We start from the raw sequence: 27,399 nt of genomic DNA, 5'->3' as shown, positions 1-27,399 counted from the left end.
CTTCAACAAGAAGTCCTGAAGGCTCTTAAACACTGACATTCCCTGAGGTTCCAATCTCATTACTACTCTCACTAACAAACCAATTCTGTGCAAACTAATCCAACTCATTATTTAAACTATTGTCTATGTACTAATAACCTCCAGATCTACATTTTCAAGACCGAACTCTTCTCCAGGCTTTGGGTTTTTAATCCAACTGACTGCTAAACTGCTCAGGCACCTCAAATTCAACATGTTCAAAATAAAACCTAGTATCATTTCCTAACTTCAGATATTTGTTCTATATTCCTCTACTCGGCTGTCATCTATTTACTCTGCTCCTTCTGGATTCTTCTCTTTTTTTTAATGGCCAATGCAGTCTTTTGTTTTGTTTTTCTTAAAGCATTATTTATTTATCTTTGGCTGCACTGGGTCTTCATTGCTTTGTGTGGGCTTCCTCTAGTTGCGGGGAGCGGGGGTTACTTTTCATTGTGGTGCACAGGCTTCTCACTGTAGTGGTTTCTCTTGTTGCACAGCACAAGATCTAGGCACACGGGCTTCAGTTATTGCACCATATGGGCTGAGTAGTTGTGGCACACGGGCTTAGTTGCTCTGCAACATGTGGAATCTTCCTGGACCAGGGATGGAACCCATGTCCCCTGCATTTGCACATGGATTCTCATCCACTGTGCCACCAAGGAAGTCCCTCCTGAATTCTTTAGATCAGGTAGTGGCAACAAAAGCAGGTAGTCCCCTACCAGAAAGCTGGAATCAATCCTATCTCTCCCTCCATCAACCTACACAATCCATCTTCAAAGACTATTCATTTTTCCTTCTCAATATTTATTGAGTCTTTTCCTTCCATTGGTCTATTTTCAGACCTGTCACAATTCACCTAAACCAGAGCAGCCTCTTCTGACTGATCTTCCCACTTCTGATCTTGCTGTAGCCAAATCTATTTGTTTTCCACAGAGTTGACACAGTGAGCCACTGAAAAATCAAGTCTGACCAGGTCCTTCCGTCACTTATAACCCTTCAATGGCTTCCTATCACCATAAAACTATAAAATCCTAGTTCAGAGTTGTTGTATATGAGGCTGTCTAGTATTACTGAAGCACTTATAGGGCCTGTAAAGCACATTATGGTTTCAAGGCTTCTGAGTCCTTACTCATGCTATTCTCTCTGCTTGGAAGATTTTTCCATGGATTCCTGGATTCTCTCTAGGTTAGCATTCAGCCCAGCTTGTAGCCTCAGCTAATGAGTTCAGAGAGCCTTTGTGATAATTTATTCCTCAGAAAGATTCAATGTCCTTCTTTTGTACCTGCCTAATACATTGTAAATACTGATAGCAAAGCAGTTAACATTTAACACATCATTCTTTCTTACTCTAAGTCTTCCTCTGTGAAACTGTAAATTGAAAGGAGAGTTTCAGTGCTTTGTTTATCTTTGATTATGGTCTACACAGAGAAAAGAATCTTAAAAAAAAAATAAGTAGAGCCGATGCAGAAAACAAATGCATGGTTACTAGGGGGATAAGGGGAAGAAGGAGAGAGAAAGTGGGAGACTGACATTGACATGCACACACTACAATGTGTAAAGGGATGACTAATGAGAACCTGCTGCACAACACAGGGAATTCCACTCAGTACTCTGTAAGGGCCACACAGAAAAAGAAGCTTACACGTGTGTGGGTGTATGTGTATGTGTAACTGATTCATTTTGCTTTACACCTGAAACTAACACAGCACTGTCAATCAACTATACTGTGATAAAAGTAAAAGTTAAAAAAGTGCTAGAGCCATGTACTCAATAAACTAGGATCTGAGAAATACATCAGTTTCACTACACCTGACAACACTTTGAAGGCATTAAGTACTGTACAAAATAAACATAAGATAGCACGTTAATAGAATTAAAAAAATACCTAAAATTAAGAATATGAATAATTCTTTGGAGAACGCTCAAGTTATTATACAAACAGAAAAATTTAACTTCTTTTATTCAACATAAGTACCTTCTATGTGTAGAGGTTCTATTCAATATTTACCTAAGCATCACAAAAAACCTTGAGGTGAATATTATAATATTCAGTTTTCAGATGAATAAACTGTGTTGAGTGTCACAATGGAATTCAAACCCAAATCCATTTGACTTCAAATTCTGTATTATTTTCAAAATTTCATACACTATTAGTCAAGTCTAAATTTGATTACCTCATCTTCACAGATCTCAGTCTTCTTTCCTTTTTTGTCTTCTTTCTCTTCTTCATCTTCATCATCTTCATCAGCTTGGTCATCACTATCATCGTCGTCATCATCATCATAGTCACTGTCTCCTCCCTTCCTCCTCCTTTTTCGTCCTGGAGTGGGTGTGCCCAATGGATGCTGTTCTTCTCCAAGATCAATGCCACCTGAAGTGTCTCTTTTGCCTGTTTTCTTAGCATGAATGATTCTGAGCCTTTAAATATGAAAAAAATGATGATACGGAAGAAAAGGCTTCCCTCTGTACTTTTTAAATATCATACTATGAGTTATAAGCATGTGGTATTTCTCTCAAAGTAACCAATATATCAATGACAATAAAAATTAGAAGAAATATGTTCACAGAAATTATAAAATATGTTAACTTTTAAGAGTTATACTATCTCTTTGAAATCAGAATACATTTTTTTAAAAACACAGAAAACTGAGATTAACTCAGGAATGGCCAAGTGGATAGTTCTTGATCCTATATTATCTGACTGAGTAAATTTCAATTCAAGTTACTGCAAAGAAACTATCCTCTTAACATAGAAGTTGAATAATTTCAGCATTATATTTCCTGGCAGGAAGCTAATTGAGTTTTAATGCTGAATATATTTGGATATGTTAGACTCTCTGTAAAAGCAAACTGTAATTAGAAAGCAATTAAGGAAAAATGTGGTAGCTCCAAACAGATTCCATTTATGACAAAAGTAACCTGATAGAAACAACAATCTTTGAATATATGATTGCTTGACTTCTTTGAAAGAAAGATAAATTGACTTTCTTTTAAGTTTGAAGCATGTGAGTTCAATGAATCTCATTATATCTTTTGTCCACTGAAAACTCTGCCTCTGAGTTTTATTAATTTTATATCTCAGCTTAATTAAACTTTGCCGTTTCTAATTTTTAGACAAAACAAAGTTTAAATTCCATCTTTGCACTTAGTATGCTTTATTCAGAAATTTGTGAAGAAGGAAAACAGTATATTAGTTTTAATAAAATAGGACTTACTTGCGGAGTTTACCTTCTACCACCCATTTATCTCTCCTTAAGTTTGACATATAATCAATGTTCTTGTCGATTTCACTGCCAATGCAAAAGTTTATTAGAAGACATAAATTAAAACATAATGGGATACATTAATTTGGTAAATAAAATGATGCAGATTTTTGCTAAGTACAAATGATGATTGCCAATGAATAGCAAAAACAAATGAAAAATTATACTAGTACATAGCTAAGAGATGTACAGAAAACTTAAAACATCCAGCAATGGTAGAAATGCATGGCTCTGAAATATTTGGATTGATTCTTTCCCTAGAAAGGTAAAGGAATAAAAGTAACATAATTAAAATCTGTAAAATAATGAATAGCAAGAACAAGATGAACGAGGAATTTGTTCACCAAATCTTCAAATATTATAGTGGAGAACTTACTTTGACTCTTAAATGAGATTAAGTATTTTTTTAAAAAGTGCAAACTAACATGCAATAAACAAATAATATTAAGATTGTATCAGCATATGATAAAAAGTAGGTGGATAATTCTACAAATGGCTTCTAGCAAAAAATGAGGTAGTCATCTGCCACCAAAGATAAAAGAAAAATTCTGAGTTCTTACAACAGAACTGGATTCTAGAGTCATAGCAACAAAAAACTGTTCACATTTCAGTATACAAATAAATAATAAAATTACCAAATAAACAAGAAGTGTTACAAGGACTATACACAGTATGATTCAAAATTTCTTTTTAACAGGCTGAAAAGAAATACATTAAAATACCATTTGTCATTTCTGAATGGTGAGATTAGAATAATTTTAATTTTTTTCTTTGTGGTAGTCTGTTACTTTCAAATTTTCTATAAGCAATTTGTATTACTTTGTGACTAGACAAATTTAAAACAGAAAATAATCACCAGAAAAGTCCAGACATGTGCTTACCTCACCACACTCTTGCTGCATGCCAGTTCATTGATCAAGAAAGCCAGAACTGAGGCTTTCTGTGCTGGGGTGTGAGCCTGAAAAGCTTTAGTCTTCAGGCTTTCAGTAAGTTCAGTCTGTCCACAGTGTGCTTCCATAAAAATCTGCAAAATCTCGGAAACATTGTCTCGATTCACACCAACATTCAGCAAATGTTCTCCAAGAGCTGTTTTGGCCTATAAAAGTTTGGCGTTTTTATCAGTATAAGGACTGATACTGACTCATAAAATATAAACAGTAAGACTTTTAAATATTGGTATTATATGATTTAGATATTACTGACAAGGGCTTTATTCACAATTTTTGATGAAATGGAGATAAAAACAGTCAACGGATGATCAGACAAGCTTTCAAGTACTTGTAATTTTTCCATTCCTCCTTCAAACTTGGCTAAAAGTTAGGTGTGGAGAACAGTATGTGAATTTGTGGTTAAAAAAATCATACCTTCTTTGGCAATAGAAACTATCTGAAGGTTTTACAGGCTATATCCATCAGTAGTGGTGGGAGAGGGGTTGAAGAGTACTATTATTGTGTTTTCTGGTTCTACAGTGTCATGGATTTTATTGCCTGGTATGCTGAATGAATAGGGAGATGGAGGAAAAAGTAACAGGTATATCTGGAAACTTCTCTCTCTGTAATATTACCTAGAGTAAAACTGACTGAAATGTGTATCTTAATTGGAATTAAGATAAATTTGAACTTATTGAGTATCCACGTAGCAATACAGAGTCTTAACATGCTGTTCTACAGGGGCCTTGATTAGCCTCAGTTACTGATAGTGATTTCAAAGAGAACACAGTATACCTTCAGAGGACACACGTAAGTTCTAACTTCTTTACAAATTTAGAATTTTCTGTTTTGCTAAATATTACTTGGGAATTCCTTAAATAAGTTTGGTTTTTGCCAAAAGCTAAAGGAAAATAAAAGTAACTTGGGAATGATTTACATTCCTTAGGCTTTATGAACCAGGTTTTTCTAAGTTTGTACCAACTATAACTGAAGCAAATCTACCTTTAACTTCGTGAGAAGCTATGTAGAAAAAATTGAGTAAGTCTATACAATCTTCTGCTAACATGCTAAAGCCAGCTATTAATGCACTGATAGTACAAATTAAAAAGATGTATTTTGTTTTTTTTTACCTTGTATCCTGTAATTAGACCTGGATCACATACAGCAGCTGAGAGGAGCCTCACAAGCAAGTCTTGTACTTCACCCATGCTGTCCCCTATATTTAGCAATCCCTCTTGAAGAACACTCAGGTTTGGAACATCAATATTCACATCAAAGCCCAAAACTTTACCAAAGTTTCGTAAGAACTGCACCACCATGAGACAGTCTGAAAATGTACTTCCAGAGAGAACAAGTCCTGGAATACGAGGCAACTCTGGCAAAGGCTGAAAATAAAAGAAAAGAAAGAGAAAATAATTTTTAAAAATAATTTTAAAAAATCATTTTAAAATGATTTTATACCTTCGGAAGTAAGGTAAGTTGTTATTTTTCTCTGCCTTGTACCAATGGTTTTTCCCGCTAGACTGTAAATTCCATGAGGGCATTTCTATAACCCCGTGGTGAAAGTGAAAGTCACTTAGTCGTGCCTGACTCTTTGCGACCTCATGGACTATGCAGTCCATGGAATTTTCCAGGTCAGAATGCTGGAGTGGGTAGCCTTTCCTTTCTCTAGGGGATCTTCCCAACCCAGGGACTGAATCCAGGTCTCCCGCACTGCAGGTAGATTCTTTACCTAATCATAAAATCCTGAACACAAGTAACCATTAATAAATTTTGGTTAAAATCAACATGACCTTAGATCTCTACAAAAGAGAATACTAATTTTAACTTAAATATTGACAAAACACAGGTTACATAACTGGATAAAAAATTAGATAACATAAGAAATAAGTATCTCATGATTACTTTACCATGGACCAACTCAGTAGGGCACGTGCAACACTTTCTTCTAATGATGTCAACTGATTTATAATTCACACTTTTGGGGAGCTCAGAAACTAACCATGTACACATCTGTGGCCTGTATGGTTGGAGAAAGAGGTACCATCTTTGTAATGAATGTAGATAAATTACTAGGGCCACAAGACAAGAACCTACAACCCTGTCAAGAAGCCAGTCAGAGTGCAACTGTCAGTCTTGAGGTTTCCTGTATATAGTGGAACATGGATTCAGTATCAAAATGAGAGAGCTGTTTCTTTTGCTATTTCTCAAACATGCTCACATATTAACATTTTAATGACTAAATTATATTTTCAGCTTTCATGCACATTAAAAAAATTAAATAAATAAGTAATCTAAAAACATTTTCATCCATGAATACAATTCAATAAATATACTTTCAGTTATGATTGGGAAAAATGTGGCTTATAAACATTATCTGAATTGGACCCTGTTCAAAAATGTGTCCGCTACTCTGCACTTGGTGTAATAACGAACTAAAGACTTCTTCCATTAATAGTGTGTAGAAACACAAACTATGGATAACTGCTGACGTAATACAAATCTTTTGTTACATATGAAAACCGTTTAATTCTGTCTTCTTTTTTCCTGAATCATATCAGATATACATAATTCCATATGATTCTAAAAATTTATAAAGCAAACCAACAAAAGTAAGTCTTAAAGTACAAAGTGAATTGAAAGTGCAAGTTACTCAGTCATGTCCGACTCTTTGTGACCCCATGGACTATACAGTCCATCGAATTCTCCAGGCCAGGATACTGGAGTGGGTAGCGTTTCCCTTCTCCAGGGGATCTTCCCTACCCAGGGATCCAACCCAGGTCTCCCGCAATGCAGGCGGATTCTTTACCAGCTGAGCCACAAGGGAAGCTCAAGAATACTGGAATGGGTAGCTTATCCCTTCTCCAGAGGATCTTCCCAACCCAGGAATCGAACTGGGGTCTCCTGCATTGCAGGCGGATTCTTTACCAACTGAGCTATCAGGGAAGCCCAAGTCTTAAAATGGACTTACAAATATTTTATATGGTACATATGGACTTAAATGAAAATAAAAGATTATTTATGAAACTTTAGGATTAAAAAAGATCATTAAGGATTAGCAAGAAAATAAAGTTTATTAGGATTCAAAAAAATTGCTCGGTATGAGCTTATTAAAACATGTTAACTAACCACTATACCTATTCTGTGCTAAGGAAATTTTAAATATCCAATTGACTAAAACTAGATTATATACAGGCTTCCCTGGTGACTCAGACTGTAAAGAATCTGCCTGCAATGCAGGAGACCCAGATTCAACCCCTGGGTCAGGAAGATCCCCTTAAGAAGGGCATGGCAACCCATTCCAGTATTCTTGCCTGGAGAATCCCATGGACAGAGGAGCCTAGTGGGCTATAGTCTCTAGGGTTGCAAAGAGTCTGAAGTGACTTACCAACATGTGCATACTTTCATCTTTATTTAAAAGCATTTACGCTAAGTAAGTAGAATATTAGTAAATTTAATTTTCCACTTGGGTACTAGAAGTTTGGGCTTTCCTGTTGCCTCAGCAGTAAAGAATCTGCCTGGCAATGCAGAAAACATGGGTTCGATACCTGGGTCATAAAGATCCTCTGCAGAAGGAAATGGCAACCCACTCTAGTATTCTTGCCTAGGAAATACCATGGACAGCGGAACCTGGCTGGCTACAGTCCATGGGGTCACAAAAGAGTTGGACATAGCAACTAAACAGCAACACTAGAAGTTTGCTTAAAGCACTTTATAAAAGGGCTTGCAAAAATAAGAGATAATCATTATCTGTATGTCATATGGCATATGAGTAAATATAGATGCTACTGACCAAGTATAACTATTATATCATTGAGATACTATTATAGACATGATATGCATTGACACAATTTTCCAGGAATACTATCTTAACTATAACCAAACATAATTGACTTCTACTCATTAGTATGTGAAATCATACCAGCTGTTACTATGCTTCTGCTCTTTCCAAATTGCTACTTTTGTGTATTTTAGCAATATTACAAATCTGTGCAGCATCATGGAAGAGAACATACACCTGAGGTACTTTGACAGGACACACTCCTTGGCTTTCAGGGTCATAAAGAGTACGGGCTCTGGAGTTTAACAAAGTGAAGCCTGAATCCAAGTTGCTATATAAGTTGTATAATCTCAGGCAAGTTCCTTAACCTCTCTGTGTTTCAAGTTTTCGCATCTGTAAATGGGCAAAAATACCAGTTCCACCGGATCACGGTGGGGGCCAAATGAGAAAACTCATCTGAAGCATTTAGCATTGTGCCTGGCACAAACCAAACATACTCAATAGTTAGCTACCACCACTAAAGCATTGAAAGAGGTTATACTGCAAATCCTAATTTATTTAAATATCTATGGAAGCCTGAGGGAGGAGTTAGATCTTTCTGTTCCTAAATGCCTCGAAAAGACCAAATGAAACACAGAAATACTATTTCTATAATTCATTTTTATAGATTTCTGCAGTATACTACTTATATTAAAAAGGTTTGTGGTGCTCCATTTATATATTAAGAACTGCCGTTATCAGCACAGAGCTCTAGAGAGGTTTACTTGTAGCCATCCAGGAGAGACAGATGACCTAGACTTGGAAATCCACTCCTCTAGCTAAAAACACAAGGCTTTCATAATGGCAGCTCTGGCAAAGGAATCAGATGAAAACACAGAAAAATTTAAATTTATTAATGAAATAGTTTACATGATAAATTACCTTTTGGTCTGCTAAGCACATGTCTTCATTAGGCTTCTTTAGTTCCTTTGCCATTTCTAATTCTAATCTTCGTTGCTCTAGTTTACGTTCTTTATTTAATCTTTTCTCATCACGTTTTTCTTGCTTCAATCGTTCTTTTTCCTTAAAAAGAAAACCATGTCCACATATTCTCTTTAATCACTGTGTATGTTTAAAAAACCTCCAGTTAAAATTTAAAAGGTAATCAAAGTGTTATTTCCACGAACAAAAATTCTCTTGGAATGATTAGGAATAGACTTGAAATTACAAAGAAACACTGACATTTTGCTTTTCCGTGTTTTCACCCTTTGAAGTTTGAAAATAACCTTATGACAAAATATCAGTATTAGTTTCAATCCTGATTATTTCATTATTCAAAATTTATTCAATCTTTTCCCAGATTATAATGAGATTAAAATATTAATAAAAGCAGGTATATAAAATAAACATGGACAAGTAAATATTTATTTTAAAAAGTTAATTAGTATTAGCGAAAATTTTTGTGTAGCTCCAGGAAATAAGATTTATAGCATGAAAATAGAAACATGTTTGAATTTGCATAAAAAATAATTCAAAAGTGATTTAGCTAGTCTGAACATGTGCATCTATGATGAAATAAAAATATTTACCACTCTAAACAACACTTAAAAGAATATCAAATAGGTTCTGAATGCAATTCCAAAAGCATTAAAAATATTTTGGGTAATGGCAACAATATGGAAATAATCTTGTTTCCTTTCTTATAGAGGATGACACTCTTTTGAAAGAAGTGATTTTCCTTAATACTGGTGTCATTATTTTATTATCATATCTCAAATACAATTCTCTTTTTAAATTGAAGTATAACTGATTTACAATACTATGTTGGTTTTAGGTGTACAATACAGTGACCTCATATTTTTACACATTATGAAATAATCAACATAAACAAATCTGGTTACTGTGTCTCCAAAGTTATTACAGTATTATTGACTGCTCCTTATGCTGTACATTATATCCCCATGACTTACTTATTTTATAACTGGACTTATTTCAACCAGTTCCCACAATCTCGCCTCCCCTCTGTGAAATGCTAGCCTGTTTTCTGTATCTATGCGTTTGTTTCTGTTTTATGTTTGCTTGTTTTGCTTTTTAGGTTCTACATACAAGTGAAATCATATGGCATTTGTCTTTGCAGACTTATTTCACTTAATACACTACACTCTAAGTCCACCCACACTGTAACAAATGGTAACACTTCATTCTTTTTATGGCCGAATAACATTCCATTTATATATACACCACATATTCTTCATCCATTCCTTTACTGATGAACACTTGTGCTGCTGCCATGTCTTGGCTATCGTAAATAATTCTGCAGTGAACATGGGGGTGCATGTATCTCTCTGAATTTGTGTTTTCAATTTCTATGGATAAATACCCAGAAGTGGATTTGCTGAATCATATGGTAGTTTTATATTTAATTTTTTGAGAAACCTCCATATTGTTATCTACAGTGGCTGCATGAGTTTATATTCCCACCAAAAGTGCACAAGCATTCCCTTTTCTCCACATCCTTGCCAGGAACCATTACTTATCTTTTTGATAAATTGCATTTTGACAGGTATAAGGCTGTATCTTATTGTCCTCGGCCCAATCAACATTTTTACTTATTAGAGGAGAAATATCAATAATGACAATTCTAACTTGTCATTATTATATACATCTTTCAGTTTTCTTTATTTTTACCAAAATAAAGTCTAAATACTTTTGAATTTGGACTCGCTTCTTTTCCAAACTTATCTCCCACTTTTATATTCTATGTAAATTTAGTCAAACTACTTACTATTCCTGATAAACATATATTGTTTCCTCACCTCCTTATATTGGTGAGGAATATATTGAGGAATATATATTGATCTCATCTTGCATATCAAAATTCTAATTAAAAAACACCACCTTCTTCCAATTTCTCATACCTAATTATAGCTCTTACCTATAATTTTAACTTAGCATTATTGCTTCCTGTAGTATGTTGGCATTTCTTTTCCATAACTTAACCATCTCCATTTCAATTACCACTGGTAAGACAGCACCCTGACTGCTGTGGCCGGGCATGCCAAGGGGGAGACAGAGGAATGGAGAAGTATACTCCCAGCCAAGAGTTGAGAGAGCATGACGGGACTGTAGGTTGCATGGTGAATAGTTGCTGGGAACTGTGACACATGGAGGTCACGTCATGAGGACTTGTTTATAAGATATGCTCAGATTACTGCTCATTTTTATACTACTTCTAAATTTCTGAATTACTGATTCATGGAGACATTTGAGAAGGAAATGATAAAAAAAGCTTTAAAATATACACAATTAATGTGTAACAATCCCACAACGCAATACAGATTTTCAAATCAAATTATCATTGGTAGAACAATTTTGTTTTCCAGAATTAGATTTCCAATTTTTAAATGCATAAAATGTTGCTCTAAGTACTTTTCTGAAGAAGAGAAGACAACTTCGTGGTCACTTACCAGAATAATGAATTATAATCACTAATAGGGAAAATATATTAAATGTCTCATAAATTTCAAAGTAACTGGTGTAAATTTTTCTATTATGTAGGACTAACCCAGAATTCTTAATGATGTTTTAATAGTAATCATAAATAATTGAGATTTCTCTACTATACACTAAGAACTGTTGAAAATGGTTGTAATTTTTTTTCAAAAAGAAAGGAACTGTGTGACACTAATGCTCTTTTCACTACACCAACTTCACAGCAGTGGTAATCTGAGGGTATGAACACCCTTCAGCGATATGTAGACAATGAGTTAGAGTACATTTAATGCCATGAGATAAAGGTATTCTTGAATATCATTTTTACCTAGTGATATGCAGTATTTTTTGAATTAAAAAAGCAATGCATAATGTGGCATGTAAAAATGACATCTACATTTTAGGATAAAAATGGAGATTTGCAAGAAATCTTAGAAATTTACAGGAAAAGGAAACATGGAGTCTCTACATTGAATTAATTTGTCCACCAATTTATCTAGTGACTGTTATTAGATTGTATAGGACTGATACAAATCCTGCGATTCTGCTATAAAATGACTCTCAAGGAACCAGAGCTTCTAGGATCCCCTCAACAATCAACTAATATTTAAAATAAGGACAGTCACAATCCAGCCTCACACAAGTTTTGGTCTCACATCTCATGATTCTCAGTGTATTTCTCACACTCTAGGCTCACTGTGTGATACACCTGTGTTGAAGAGATGTGTAACCAGTTTGAGGCATTGCTTGGATGATAATGATATGATCATGAGGAGGAGGAATAAGAAGGTGAAGAATGAAGAGGAGAGATGAAGGAGAAAGAGAAGAAGAGGAAGAGAACCAACAAAGTCAAGAGAAGTATACGGTGGTGGTGGTGGTTTAGTCACTAAGTCGTGTCCGACTCTTATGACCCCATGAACTGTAGCCTGCCTGGCTCCTCTGTCCATGGGATTCTCCAGGCAAGAATACTGCAGTGGGTTGCCATTTCCTTCTCCAGAGAGAAGTATATACACAGAGTTAAAATCCACTAACCCTCTCTTCTCACCTTCCTCCCCCTAGAACCCAGAGGTCTATTTTACTTAGTATATTTACTTAATACAAGTACATTAATACAGGTACATTTCATTGTACCTGTCAGCTTCTCTGCCTGTGATGCATAGCCCTTCTTCCTTTACACAAAACTAAAGCCCGTCTTTTTATTTTTCCCACAACTAGTTTAGGAGTTTTAATATTTCCCTTTTTTTGAGCTTCCACATAACTTACTATAGCATTCATTGCACTGAGTGACAACTATTTGTTTAAAGTTGATCTCTTCCACTGTAGTGTGAGTTTCTAAAGGTCAGAAGAACAAACTTATCCACCTCTTTATGAACCTACTGACTCTAAGCAGTATAATTTGCCAAAAACATTCAGAAGAGTTTTTAATGATATTCTATGTCTTTGACACTCAAGCCTGTATCAGTTCAATTTTCCTCTCCAACTTGTCTAAATATTATTTTTATTTCCAACTATAATAGTTATCATATGTCTCTAATGACATATATAATGTGCTTTAGCATATAAAAATTACTTAAGCACTGAATAACTTGTTAAATGAATAAATCTACAAAGGCCACATTATTTAAATTTCAAGGCAATAACTTAATTGTCTACAAATGACTATGGTATATAGCTCCTGACTATATTTTAGATTGACTATAAATAATTACAAGCAAATTAGATTGTCTCCTTCCAATTTTTTTTGACTTTCATTCTCAGCTATTCCTGTCCTCACCCAGTTCTAGATGCAGAGATTTATGAAATAAATATAGATCCTTGGAATATATCTAATTTAAAATTAAACATCTTATCATCTTAATTATAGTAAAGAAATTTTCTATATTAAAATATTAATAATATCTTAGTTAACAAGTCAGTTGAATTTCATCTCAAAATTGAAACACCTTTCGATAGCAAATGCATTAAATTTAGATTATACTAAAGAGCCTAAAGATACATAAGGTGACAATTTAAAAAGCAGTTTTTTACTCACATAAAAAGATTATTATAGGGACTCTAAAAGCATAAATGAAAGTACTTCCAGAAATCCAAAGCAAAATAACAAAGGTATGAAATAAATGTATTCTATTTTAAAATAACAGAAGTTTAAAAACTAAACAATGAGTGTGGTAGGAGGATCTGCTATTATAAAGTTTTACAACTTATTAGATTGCAAAACAGGCCATTTTTAAGAGGCCATGCTGCAACGATGCCTTTTTTTGTATTTTACGATTCTACTGGGTCTCTTAGGTATTTGCTCTGGGCATAATTAGGAGAATACATTTCTTTTGACAGCAACTTGTATTTAAATTTCAAAGATATAAATATTATTTAAGAGACACAGATTTACCTTAGGGTACAAGAGGAATATAAGTGTAAATAAGATTAATAACACAAGCCATTTATAGAAGACAGATATAAAGAATAAAACTGGTGCTATTTTATATCATATATTGAGTGTGAGTAGAAAAATCAGGACAGCTTTTAAGGGCCTATTTTTACCTTTAAAATATAAAAAATTTAAGTTTAAACAAATTAAAAATTATGAATCCATGATAAAAGAAATCCTTATATTTCAAATTTTAATAAAAGTATACCTTATTTGAATTAAAATATATCACTGTATTCTACAGGTATAAAATATTATTTAAAAAGAAAATTTCCAGTTATCACATTTTCATAAAATCTACCAAAGTATTACACAAAAGTCTGCACTTTAGATTGTTATTGTTTAGTTGATAAGTCGTGTCTGACTACTCTGTGACCCCATCCATTGTAGCCCACCAGGTTCCTCTGTCCATGGGGTTTTCCAGGCAAGAATACTGGAGTGGGTAGCCATTTCCTTCTCCAGAGATCTTCCTGACCGAGGGATCAACCCAATCTCTCTTGCATTACAGGTAGATTCTTTCACCACTGAGCTACCAGAGAAGCCCTTATTTTAGATTAAGTATCATTAAATATTTTTAGAGTGAAAAGTGAAAGTGAAGTTGAATCCAACTCTTTGGGACCCTATGGATTGTATAGTCCATGGAATTCTCCAGACCAGAATACTGGCATGGGTAGCCTTTTCCTTCTCCAGGGGATCTTCCCAACCCAGGGATCAAACCCAGGTCCCCCACTTGTAGGCAGATTCTTTACCAGCTGAGCCCCAAGGGAAGCCCAAGAATACTGGAGTTGGCAGCCTATCCCTTTTCCAGCAGCTCTTCCAGACCCAGGAATTGAACCTGGGTCTCCTGCATTGCAGGTGGATTCTTTACCAAAGGAGCTATGAGGAAAGCCAGCTATAATTAAACAGATGTCTTCTAAATTAAAATAAAAATTGCTAATAATTCTTGTCAAATAGAGATTTTAATACATCTAAATTACATGGAAAATAATTCTTTCCAAAATTGTGCATGTATCTTTTAAATGTGTATGATATTTAATATTTTTCTGAGTAGTTAAAATGAAATCATTTTTCATGTTTTTAAAGATAACTGAGGGGGGCAGTCCTAAGATGGCAGAAGAATAGGACAGGGAAACCACCTTCCCCCCCACAAATTCATTGAAAGATCATTTGAACACTGAGCAAATATCACAAAACAACTTCTGAACGCTGGTGGAGGACACCAGGCACCCAGAAAGGCAGCCCATTGTCTTCGAAAGGAGGTAGGACAAAATATAAAAGATAAAAAGAGAGACAAAGAGTTAGGGATGGAGACCCGTCCCGGGGAGGGAGTCTTAGAAGATTCCAAACTCCAGGAGACCCTCTTACTGGCGTGTCTGTGGGGAGTTTTGGAATCTCAGAGGGCAACATAACTGGGAGGAAAAAATAAATAAATAAAACCCACAGATTACAGGTCTAACTAAACTCCCAGCAGAGAAGTAGCCCAGACACTGGCATCCACCACCAGCCAGCAGGGGCTGAACAGGGAGGCGCAGGATGCAGTGCTTAGGGTCTGACCGGGCATGAATGCCCTGAGGGCAATCTGAGGAGCTAACTGAGATAGCAACCCAAACCATGGGATAGCCAGAGAGGGGAAAAAACAAACAAACAAACAAACAAAAACCAAAGAGGAACGAGAGAGAGAGAGAAGCTTTCCCGCTGAGAGAGAGAGAGAGAGAGAGGGAGAGAGAGAGAGAGAGAGAAGCTTTCCCGCTGAGAGAGAGGGAGAGAGAGAGAGAGAGAGAGAGAAGCTTTCCCGCTAAAAGCTCTAACCCAAGGCACTGCCCTGCCCGCTCACAGAACAAAGGAATGAGCAAATACCAGAGGAGAGCTAGCCGGCTGCAGACCGGCTCATCCCCTGCTGGAGGCAGGGAGGCAGGCGGGCGCCAGCCAGAGCTGGAAGGAAAGGGGCAAACTCGGCCCCAGAGACGGCATCCCATACCAAACTGCAAGCAGGCTCTCCAGTCGCTAACCAAGTCTTCCTGGGATCCTGAACGGATGACATCCATCAGGAGGGTCGCAGCCGGAGCTCAGCTCCCCAGAAGAGACACACGGCACACCTGAGACGCTGCTGCCCACCCAGGAAGCCAGGCGGCTGGGACTGGGAAGGTGCTAAGATGCACCGCACCTGGGGAGTGTGGCTCGCCAAGCACCTGGTGGCCTGGGCTGCTCAGACCAGGAAGGGCACAGAACACAGGCCCAACTGCATCTGTAACTGAGAACCTGAACCTGAGCAGTGTAGACCTGGGAAGTGCACGCAGCCCAGGGCCCGCCTCAGACAGTTCCCAGGCAGAGCAACCTGGAGCCTGAGCAGTGTAGACCGGGAAAGCTCGCACTCCGTGAGCGGGGGCAAACCGAGTGTGGCCCAGACACTGAGGGCACTCCCCACACTCGCCAGTGAGGTTTGTCTGCAGTGTTCCTCCCTCCCTGCAGCACAAATGAACAAGTGAGCCTAAGTAAGTGACCACCTTCGCCCCCTTGTGTCAGGGCACAAGTTAGATACTGAAAAGACTAGCAGACAGAGGAAGCCAAACTAAATAAAGACGGAACTGCTCTGGAAGTGACAGGTGCAACAGATGAAAACCCTGCAGTTAGCACTGGCTACATTGGAAAGGCCCTATAGACCCTGAGAAGTATAAGCTGGAACAAGGAACTATCTGAAACTGAACTGACCACACACTGCCCGCCACAGCTCCAGAGAAAATTCCTAGATATATTTTACTATTATCATTTTTAAATTTTTAAACTTTTTTTATTTTTAAGTTTTTTATTAATCCCTTAATTTCAATTTTTAAAACCTATTACCTTGGGGAAAAAAGACCCCATTTTTAAAGCAAATTTCATATTTTTTTAAATATAACTTTTGCAATTTTGTTTCGTTTTTTTAATATTGTATTTTTTTTATTTATTTTTTTTTATTAGTTGGAGGCTAATTACTTCACAACATTTCAGTGGGTTTTGTCATACATTGATATGAATCAGCCATAGAGTTACACGTATTCCCCACCCCGATCCCCCCTCCCACCTCCCTCTCCACCCGATTCCTCTGGGTCTTCCCAGTGCACCAGGCCCGAGCACTTGTCTCATGCATCCCACCTGGGCTGGTGATCTGTTTCACCATAGATAGTATACATGCTGTTCTTTTGAAACATCCCACCCTCACCTTCTCCCACAGAGTTCAAAAGTCTGTTCTTAATGTTGTATTTTTGAGAGTCTAACCTCTACACTAGATTTTTAATCTTTGCTTTTTGGTATTTGTTATCAATTTTCTACCTTTAAGAATCCAATCTTCAGTACCCATGTTTACTTACGAGTGTGATTACTGGCTTGATTGTTCTCTCCCCTTTTGACTCTCCTTTTTCTCCCCCAGGTCACCTCTATCTCCTCCCTCCCCCTTCTCTTCTCTACTTAACTCTGTGAATCTTTTTGGGTGTTCTGCGGTATGGAGAAAACTTAGGGAACTGATCACAGACTAGATTGGTCTCTCTCCTTTTGACTCCCCCTCCTCTCCTCCTGGTCACCTCTATCTCCTTCCTCCCTTTTCGCTTCTCTGTGGAACTCTGTGAACCTCTCTGAGTGTTCCAGACTGTGGCGAGCAAATAGGGAATTGATTACTGGCTAGACTGCTCTCTCCTCTTTTGATTCCCCCCTTCTCCTGGTTACCTCTATCTCCCTCCCCCCTCTTCTCTTCTTATGTAACTCTGTGAACCTCTCTGGGTGTCCCTCACTGTGGAGAATCTTTTCACCATTAACCTAGATGTTTTGTCATCGGTGATGTATGGATGGAGAAGTCTTGAGGCTACTATAAGAATAAGACTGAAAGCCAGAGGCAGGAGGCCTAAGTGACTCCAGGGACCATTAATCAACAAAAGCTTATCCAAAAGCCTCCATACCTACAATGAAACCAAGCTCCACCCAAGAGCCAACCAGTTTCAGAGCAAGACATACCATGCAAATTCTCCAACAAAGCAGGAACATAACTCTGAGCACAAAAATACAGGTGGCCAAAAGTCACACCAAACCCACAGACACCTCAAAATTCACTACTGGACACTTCACTGCACTCCAGAGAGAAGAGACCCAGCTCCACCCACCAGAACACCGACACAAGCTTGGCTAACCAGGAAACCCTGACAAGACATTCGTGCAACCCTGCTCACAGGGAGGAACCTCCACAGTAAAGCGTAACCACAAACTTCCAGCATACAGAAAGGCCACCCCAATCACAGCAACCTAAACAAGATGAAAAGGCAGAGAAATATTTAGCAGGTAAAGGAACTTGATAAAAGCCCACCAAACCAAACCAAAGAGGAGGAGACAGGGAGTCTAACTGAAAAAGAATTCAGAATAATGATAGTAAAAATGATCCAAAATTTTGAAAACAAAATGGAGTTACAGATAAATAGTCTGGAGACAAGGATTGAGAAGATGCAAGAAAAGTTTAACAAGGACCTAGAAGAAATAAAAAAGAGTCAGTCAATAATGAATAATGCAATAACTGAGATATAAAACACTCTGGAGGGAACCAACAATAGAATAACTGAGGCAGAAGATAAGATAAGTGAAGTGGAAGATTAAGTGGTGGAAATAAATGAAGCAGAGAGGAAGAAAAAAAAAAGAATTGAAAGAAATGAGGACAACCTCAGAGACCTCTGGGACAATGTAAAACGCCTCAACATTCGAATCATAGGAGTCCCAGAAGAAGAAGACAAAAAGAAAGGCCATGAGAAAATACTTGAGGAGATGATAGTTGAAAACTTCCCTCAAATGGGGAAGGAAATAGCCACTCAAGTCCAAGAAATCCAGAGAGTCCCAAACAGGATAAACCCAAGGTGAAACACCCCAAGATACATATTAATCAAATTAACGAAGATCAAACACGAAGAACAAATATTAAAAGCAGCATGAGAAAAACAACAATTAACCCACAAGGGGATCCCCATAAGGATAACAGCTGATCTTTCAATAGAAATTCTTCAAGCCAGAAGGGAATGGCAGGACATACTTAAAGTGATGAAAGAGAAAAACCTACAACCCAGATTACTGTACCCAGCAAGGATCTCATTCAAATATGAAGGAGAAATATAAGCTTTACAGACAAGCAAAAGCTCAGAGAATTCAGCACCACCAAACCAGCTCTCCAACAAATGCTAAAGGATCTTCTCTAGACAGGAAACACAGAAAAGGCTTATAAACTCAAACCCAAAACAACAAAGTAAATGGCAGTGGGATCATACTTATCAATAATTACCTTAAATGTAAATGGGTTGAATGCCCCAACCAAAAGACAAAGACTGGCTGAATGGATGAAAAAACAAGACCCATATGCTGTCTACAAGAGACCCACATCAAACCTAGGGACACATACAGACTGAAAGTGAAGGGCTGGAAAAAGATATTTCATGTAAATGGAGATCAAAAGAAAGCAGGAGTAGCAATACTCATAGCAAATAAAATAGACTTTGAAATAAAGGCCATGAAAAGAGACAAAGAAGGACATTACATAATGATCAAAGGATCAATCCAAGAAGAAGATATAACAATTATAAATATATATGCACCCAACATAAGAGCAAAGAAATATGTAAGGCAAACGCTAACAAATATGAAAGGGGAAATTAACAATAACACAATAATAGTGGGAGACTTTAATACCCCACTCACACCTATGGATAGATCAACTAAACAGAAAATTAACAAGGAAACAAAAACTTTAAATGATACAGTGGACCAGTTAGACCTAATTAATATCTGTAGCACGTTTCACCCTAAAATAATGACTTTCTCCTTTTTCTCAAGTGCACACGGAACCTTCTCCAGGATAGATCATATCCTAGGCCATAAATCTAGCCTTGGTAAATTAAAAAAAAATTGTAATCATCTCAAGCATCTTTTCTGATCACAATGTGGTAAGATTAGATGTCAACTACAGGGAAAAAAACTATGAAAAATACGAACATATGGAGGCTAAACAACACACTTCTGAATAACCAACAAGTCATAGAAGAAATCAAAAAGAAATCAAAATATGCATAGAAACAAATGAAAATTAAAACACAACAACCCAAAACCTATGGGATTCAGTAAAATGGCAACCCACTCAGTAATCTTGCCTGGAGAATTCCAAGAACAGAGGAGTCTGGCAGGCTACAGTCCATGTGGTTGCAAAGAGTCAGGCATGACTGAGCAACTATCACTCAGTAAAAGCAGTGCTAAGGGGAAGGTTCATAGCAATACAAGCCTACCTCAAGAAACAGGAGAGAAATCAAATAAATAACCTAACTCTACACCTAAAGCAACTAGAAAAGGAAAAATGAAGAACCTCAGGGTTAGTAAAAGGAAGTTCAGTTCAGTTCAGTCACTCAGTCGTGTCCGACTCTTTGCGACCCCATGAATAGCAGCACGCCAGGCCTCCCTGTCCATCACAAATTCCTGGAGTTTACTCAATCTCATGCCCATCGAGTCGGTGATGCCATCCAGCCAGCTCATCCTCTGTCGTTCCCTTCTCCTCCTGCCCCCAATCCCTCCCAGCATCAAGGTCTTTTCCAATGACTCAACACTTTGCATGAGGTGGCCAAAGTATTGGAGTTTCAGCTTCAGCATCGGTCCTTCCAATGAACACCCAGGACTGATCTCCTTCAGGATGGACTGCTTGGATCTCCTTGCAGTCCAAGGGACTCTCAAAAGTCTTCTCCAACACCACAGTTCAAAAGCATCAATTTTTTGGTGCTCAGCTTTCTTCAGTCCAACTCTCACATCCATACATGACCACTGGAAAAACCATAGCCTTGACCAGATGGACCTTTGTTGGCAAATTAATGTCTCTGCTTTTTAATATGCTAGCTAGGTTGGTTATAACTTTCCTTCCAAGGAGTAAGCGTGTTTTAATTTCATGGCTGCAGTCAACATCTGCAGTGATTTTGGAGCCCAAAAAAATACAGTCTGACACTGTTTCCACTGTTTCCCCATCTATTTCCCATGAGGTGATGGGACCAGATGCCATGATCTTAGTTTTCTGAATGTTAAGCTTTAAGCCAACTTGTTCACTCTCCTCTTTCACTTTCATCAAGAGGCTTTTTAGTTCCTCTTATTTCTGCCATAAGGCTGGTGTCATCTGCATATCTGAGGTTATTGATCTTTCTCCTGGCAATCTTGATTCCAGCTTGTGCTTCATCCAGCCCAGCATTTCTCATGATGTATTCTGCATGTAAGTTAAATAAGCAGGGTGACAATATACAGCCTTGTCGTACTCCTTTTCCTATTTGGAACCAGTCTCTTGTCCCATGTCCAGTTCTAACTGTTGATTCCTGACCTGCATACAGGTTTCTCAAGAGGCAGGTCAGGTGGTCTGGTATTTCCATCTCCTTCAGAATTTCCCACAGTTTATTGTGATCCACACAGTCGAAGGCTTTGGCGTAGTCAATAAAGCAGAAATAGATGTTTTTCTGGAAATCTCTTGCTTTTTCAATGATCCAGTAGATACTGGCAATTTGATCTTTGGTTCCTCTGCCTTCTCTAAAACCAGCTTGAACATCTGGAAGTTCTCGGTTCACGTATTGCTGAAGCCTGGCTTGGAGAATTTTGAGCATTACTTTACTAGCGTGTGAGATGAGTGCAATTGTGCGGTAGTTTGAGCATTCTTTGGGATTGGCTTTCTTAGGGATTGGAATGAAAACGGACCTTTTCCAGTCCTGTGGCCACAGCTGAGTTTTCCAAATTTGCTGGTATATTGAGTGCAGCACTTTCACAGCATCATCTTTCAGGATTTGAAATAGCTTAACTGGAATTCCATCACATCCACTAGCTTTGTTCATAGTGATGCTTTTTAAGGCCCACTTGACTTCACATTCCAGGATATCTGGCTCTAGGTGAGTGATCACACCATGGTGATTATCCGGGTCTTAAAGATCTTTTTTGTATAATTCTTCTGTGTATTCTTGCCACCTCGTCTTAATATCTTCTGCTTCTGTTAGGTCCAAACCATTTCTGTCCTTTATTGAGCCCATTTTTGCATGAAATGTTCCCTTGGTATCTCTAATTTTCTTGAAGAGATCTCTAGTCTTTCCTATTCTGTTGTTTTCCTCTATTTCTTTGCACTGATCACTGAGGAAGGCTTTCTTATCTCTTCTGGATATTCTTTGGAACTCTGCATTCAAATGGGAATATCTTTCCTTTTCTCCTTTGCTTTTAGCTTCTCTTCGTTTCACAGCTATTTGTAAGGCCTCCTCAGACAACCATTTTGCCTTTTTGCATTTCTTTTCCATGGAGATGGTCTTGATCCCTGTCTCCTGTACAATGTCACGAACCTCCGTCCATAGTCCCATCAGGCTCTCTGTCTATCAGATCTAGTCCCTTAAATCTATTTCTCACTTCCACTGTATATTCATAAGCGATTTGATTTAGGTCATACCTGAATGGTGTAGTGGCTATCCCTACCTTCTTCAGTTTAAGTCTGAATTCGGCAATAAGGAGTTCATGATCTGAGCCACAGTCAGGTTCCGGTCTTGTTTTTGCTGACTGTATAGAGCTTCTCCATCTTTGGCTGCAAAGAATATAATCAGTCTGATTTTGGTGTTGACCATCTGGTGATGTCTATGTATAGAGTCTTCTCTTGTATTGTTGGAAGAGGGTAGAAGGAAAGAAATCACAAAATGAGGGCAGAAATAAATGCAAAAGAAACAAAAGAGATCATAGCAAAAATCAATAAAGCTAAAAGCTGGTTCTTTAAGAAGATAAATAAAATAGACAAACCATTAGCCAGATTCATCAAGAAAAAAAGGAGAAGAATCAAATCAATAAAATTAGAAATGAAAATGGAGAGATCACAGCAGACAACACAGAAATACAAAGGATCATATGAGACTACTACCAACAACTATATGCCAATAAAATGGACAACTTGGAAGAAAAGGACAAATTCTTAGAAAAGTATAACTTTCCAAAACTGAACCAGGAAGAAATAGAAAATCTTAACAGACCCATCACAAGAACAGAAATCGAAATCATAATCAGAAATCTTCCAACAAACAAAAGCCCAGGACCAGATGGCTTCACAGCTGAATTCTACCAAAAATTTAGAGAAGAGCTAACACCTATCCTACTCAAACTCTTCCAGAAAATTTCAGAGGAAGGCAAACTTCCAAACTCATTCTTTTTTTTTTTTCCAAACTCATTCTATGAGGCCACCATCACCCTAATACCAAAACCATACAAAGATGCCACAAAAAAAGAAAACTACAGGCCAATATCAATGATGAAGATAGATGCAAAAATCCTTAACAAAATTCTAGCAAACAGAATCCAAAAACATATTAAAAAGATCATACATCATGACCAAGTGGGCTTTATCCCAGGGATGCAAGGATTCTTCACTATTCACAAATCAATCAATGTGATACACCACATTAACAAATTAAAAGATAAAACCGTATGATTATCTCAATAGATGCAGAGAAAGCCTTTGACAAAATCCAACATCCATTTATAATAAAAACCCTCCAGAAAGCAGGCACAGAAGGAATATACCTCAACATAATAAAAGCCATATATGATAAACCCACAGAAAACATTATCCTCAATGGTGAAAAACTGAAAGCATTTCCCCTAAAGTCAGGAACAAGACAAGGATGCCCACTCTCACCACTACTATTTAACATAGTTTTGGAAGTTTTGGCCACAGCAATCAGAGCAGAAAAAGAAAGAAAAGGAATACAGACTGGAAAAGAAGAAGTAAAACTTTCACTGTTTGCAGATGACATGATCCTCTACATAGAAAACCCTAAAGACTCCACCAGAAAATTACTAGAGCAAATCAATGAATACAGTAAAGTTTCAGGGTATAAAATTAACACATAGAAATCCCTTGCATTCCCATACACTAACAATGAGAAAATAGAAATAGAAATTAAGGAAACAACTCCATGCACCATTGCAATGAAAAGAATAAAATACTTAGGAATAAATCTACCTAAAGAAACAATAGACCTAGATATAGAAAACTATAAAACACTGATGAAAGGAATCAAAGAGGACACAGATAGGTGGAGAAATATATCATGTTCTGGATTGGAAGAATCAGTATAGTGAAAATGAGTATACTACCCAAAACAATCTATAGATTCAATGCAATCCCTATCAAGCTACCAATGGTATTTTTCAGACAATTAGAAAAAATAATTTCACAACTTGTTTGGAATTACAAAAAACCTCAAATAGCCAAAGCAATCTTGAGAAAGAAGAATGGAACTAGAGGAATCAACCTGCCTAACTTCAGGCTATACTACAAAGCTACAGTCATCAAGACAGTATGGTACTGGAACAAAGACAGAAACACAGATCAATGGAACAAAATAGCCCAGAGATAAGTCCATGCACCTATGGACACCTTATCTTTGACAAAGGACCCAAGAATATACAATGGAGAAAAGACAATCTCTTTTAACAAGTGGTGCTGGCAAAACTGGTCAACCACTTGTAAAGGAATGAAACCAGAACACTTCCTAACATCATACACAAAAATAAACTCAAAATGGATTAAAGATCTAAATGTAAGACCAAACCCCATAAAACTCCTAGAGGAAAACATAGGCAAACCCTCTCTGACATAAATCACAGCAGGATCCTCTTGACCCACCTCCCAGAGAAATGGAAATAAAAGCAAAAAGAAATAAATGGGACCTAATTAAACTTAAAAGCTTTTGCACCACAAAGGAAACTATAAGCAAGGTGAAAAGAGCCTTCAGAATGGGAGAAAATAATAGGAAATGAAGCAATTGACAAAGAATTAATCTCAAAAATATACAAGCAGCTCCTGCAGCTCAATTCCAGAAAAATAAGTGACCCAATTAAAAAATGAGCCAAAGAACTAAACAGACATTGCTCCAAAGAAGACATACAGATGGCTAACAAACACATGAAAAGATGCACATCATCACTCATTATCAGAGAAATGCAAATCAAAACCACAATGAGGTACCATCTCATGCCAGTCAGAATGGCTGCTATCAAAAAGTCTACAAACAATAAATGCTGGAGAGGGTGCAGAGAAAAAGGAACCCTCTTACACTGTTGGTGGGAATGCAAACTAGTACAGCCACTATGGAGAACAGTGTGGAGATTTTAAAAAGCTGGAAATAGAACTGCCATATGACCCAGCAATCCCACTTCTGGGCATACACATTGAGGAAACCAGAAATGAAAGAGACACGTGTACCCCAATGTTCATCACAGCACTGTTTACAATAGCCAGGACATGGAAGCAACCTAGATGTCCATCGGCAGACAAATGGATAAGAAAGCTGTGGTACATATACACAATGTAATATTATTCATCTATTAAAAAGAATGCATTTGAATCAGTTCTAATGAGGTGGATGAAACTGGAGCCTATTTACAGAGTGAAATAAGTCAGAAAGAAAAACACCAATACAGTACGTTACATATATATGGAATTTAGAAAGATGGTAATGATGACCCTATATGCGAGACAGCAAAAGAGACACAGAAGTAAAGAACAGACTGTTGGACTCTGTGGGAAAAGGTGAGGGCAGGATGATTTGAGAGATAGCATTGAAACATGTATATCATCATATGTGAAATAGATCGCCAGTCCAGGTTCAATGCATGAGACAGGGTGCTCAGGGCTGGTGCACTGGGATGAGGCTGAAAGATGGGATGGGGAGGGAGGTGGGAGGGAGGGTCAGGATGGGGAACACATGTACACCTATGGCTGATTAATGTGAATGTATGTCAAAAACCACCATGATATTGTAAAGTAATTAGCCTCCAATAAAAATAAAAATAAAATAAAAAAATAAATCACAGACTTTTAGTCAAACTTAAGAAATGGGTACACTGAAAGAAACTTTGCTTTTCAACTTCTTGGTAATATAACAAAGTAACCATGAGGCTGTTATATTATGATCTCCTACAAGAAAGAGCTTGTAGTTTATCACAGCTTGTAGTTCTTTTCTTGGTGTTCCCAAGGTGCGAGATGATTCAGTTCAGTTCAGTACAGTTGCTCAGTCATGTCTGACTCTTTGCGACCCAATGAACCGCAGCATGCCAGGCCTCCCTGTCCATCACCAACTGCCTGAGTCTACCCAAACCCATGTCCATTGAGTCAGTGATGCCAACCAACCATCTCATCCTCTGTTGTCCCCTTCTCCTCCTGTCCTCAGGGTCTTTTCAAATGAGTCAGTTCTTCACATCAAGTGCCCAAAGTATTGGAGTTTCAGCTTCAACATCAGTCCTTCCAATGAACACTCAGGACTGATCTCCTTGAGGATGGACTGGCTGGATCTCCTTGCAGTCCAAGGGACTCTCAAGAGTCTTCTCTATCCAACACCACAGTTCAAAAGCATAAATCCTTCGGCACTCAGCTTTCTTTATAGTCCACTATCACATCCATACATGACTATTGGAAAAATCATAGCCTTGACTAGACAGACCTTTGTTGACAAAGTAACATCTGCTTTTTAATATGCTGTCTAGGTTGGTCGTAACTATCCTTCCAAGGAGTAAGCGTCTTTTAAATTTCATGGCTGCAGTCACCATCTGCAGTGATTTTGGTGCCCCAAAAATTAAAGTCAGCAACTGTTTACACTGTTTCCCCATCTATTTGCCATGAAGTGATGGGACCGGATGCCATGATCTTAGTTTTCTGAATGTTGAGCTTTAAGCCAACTTTTTCTCTCTCCTCTTTCACTTTCATCAAGAGGCTTTTAAGTTTTTTTTCGCTTTCTACCATAAGGGTGGTGTCATCTGCATGTCCGAGGTTATTGATATTTCTCCTGGCAATCTTGATTCCAGCTTGTGTTTCCTCCAGCCCAGCGTTTCTCATGATGTACTCTGCATATAAGTTAAATAAGCAGGGTGACAATATACAGACTTGATGTATTTCTTTTCCTATGGAACCAGTCTGTTGTTCCATGTCCAGTTCTAACTGTTGCTTCCTGACCTGTATACAGGTTTCTCAAGAGGCAGGTCAGGTGGCCTGGTATTCCCATCTCCTTCAGAATTTTCCACAGTTTATTGTGATCCACACAGTCAAAGGCTTCCAATCCCAAAGAAACTCAATGCCACAGAATGCGCAAACTACCGTACATTGCACTCATCTCACACCCTAGTAAAGTAATGCTCAAAATTCTCCAAGCTAGGCTTCAGCAATATGTGAACCGTGAACTTCCAGATGTTGAAGCTGGTTTTAGAAAAAGCAGGGGAACCAGAGATCAAATTGCCAACATCCACTGGATCATCGAAAAAGCAAGAGTTTCAGAAATACATCTATTTCTGCTTTATTGACCATGCCAAAGCCTTTGACTGTGTGGAAAGAGACAAAAATCAATGCTGAAGGATAATAGTTTCTAAATATTTGAAATTTAAGATGTACCTGAGGGGACTTCCCTGGTAGCCTAGTGGTAAAGAATCTGCCTTGCAATGCAGAGGATGTGGGTCAATCCCTGGTCCAGGAAC

General features: G+C 37.6%; 1 protein-coding gene across 18 annotated transcripts in view; it reads right to left on the bottom strand.

The window, feature by feature from the left end:
- The window catches only part of BAZ2B (bromodomain adjacent to zinc finger domain 2B), a 400,154-nt gene that overhangs the window by 41,046 nt on the left and 331,709 nt on the right, over positions 1-27,399 (bottom strand). For all 18 annotated transcript variants that reach the window (XM_043894803.1, XM_043894804.1, XM_043894812.1 and 15 more), the window contains 5 exons: positions 8,913-9,053; positions 5,341-5,595; positions 4,163-4,377; positions 3,234-3,308; positions 2,193-2,436 (listed from right to left, as the gene is read on the bottom strand). In XM_043894803.1, coding sequence (XP_043750738.1) covers positions 2,193-2,436; positions 3,234-3,308; positions 4,163-4,377; positions 5,341-5,595; positions 8,913-9,053 — 930 coding nt within the window. The remainder of the gene's footprint in view (positions 1-2,192; positions 2,437-3,233; positions 3,309-4,162; positions 4,378-5,340; positions 5,596-8,912; positions 9,054-27,399) is intronic.

Source organism: Cervus elaphus, chromosome 33, assembly GCF_910594005.1.
Source record: "Cervus elaphus chromosome 33, mCerEla1.1, whole genome shotgun sequence".
NCBI classification, from domain to species: Eukaryota; Metazoa; Chordata; class Mammalia; order Artiodactyla; family Cervidae; genus Cervus; species Cervus elaphus.
This window is presented reverse-complemented; position numbering and strand designations above follow the sequence as displayed.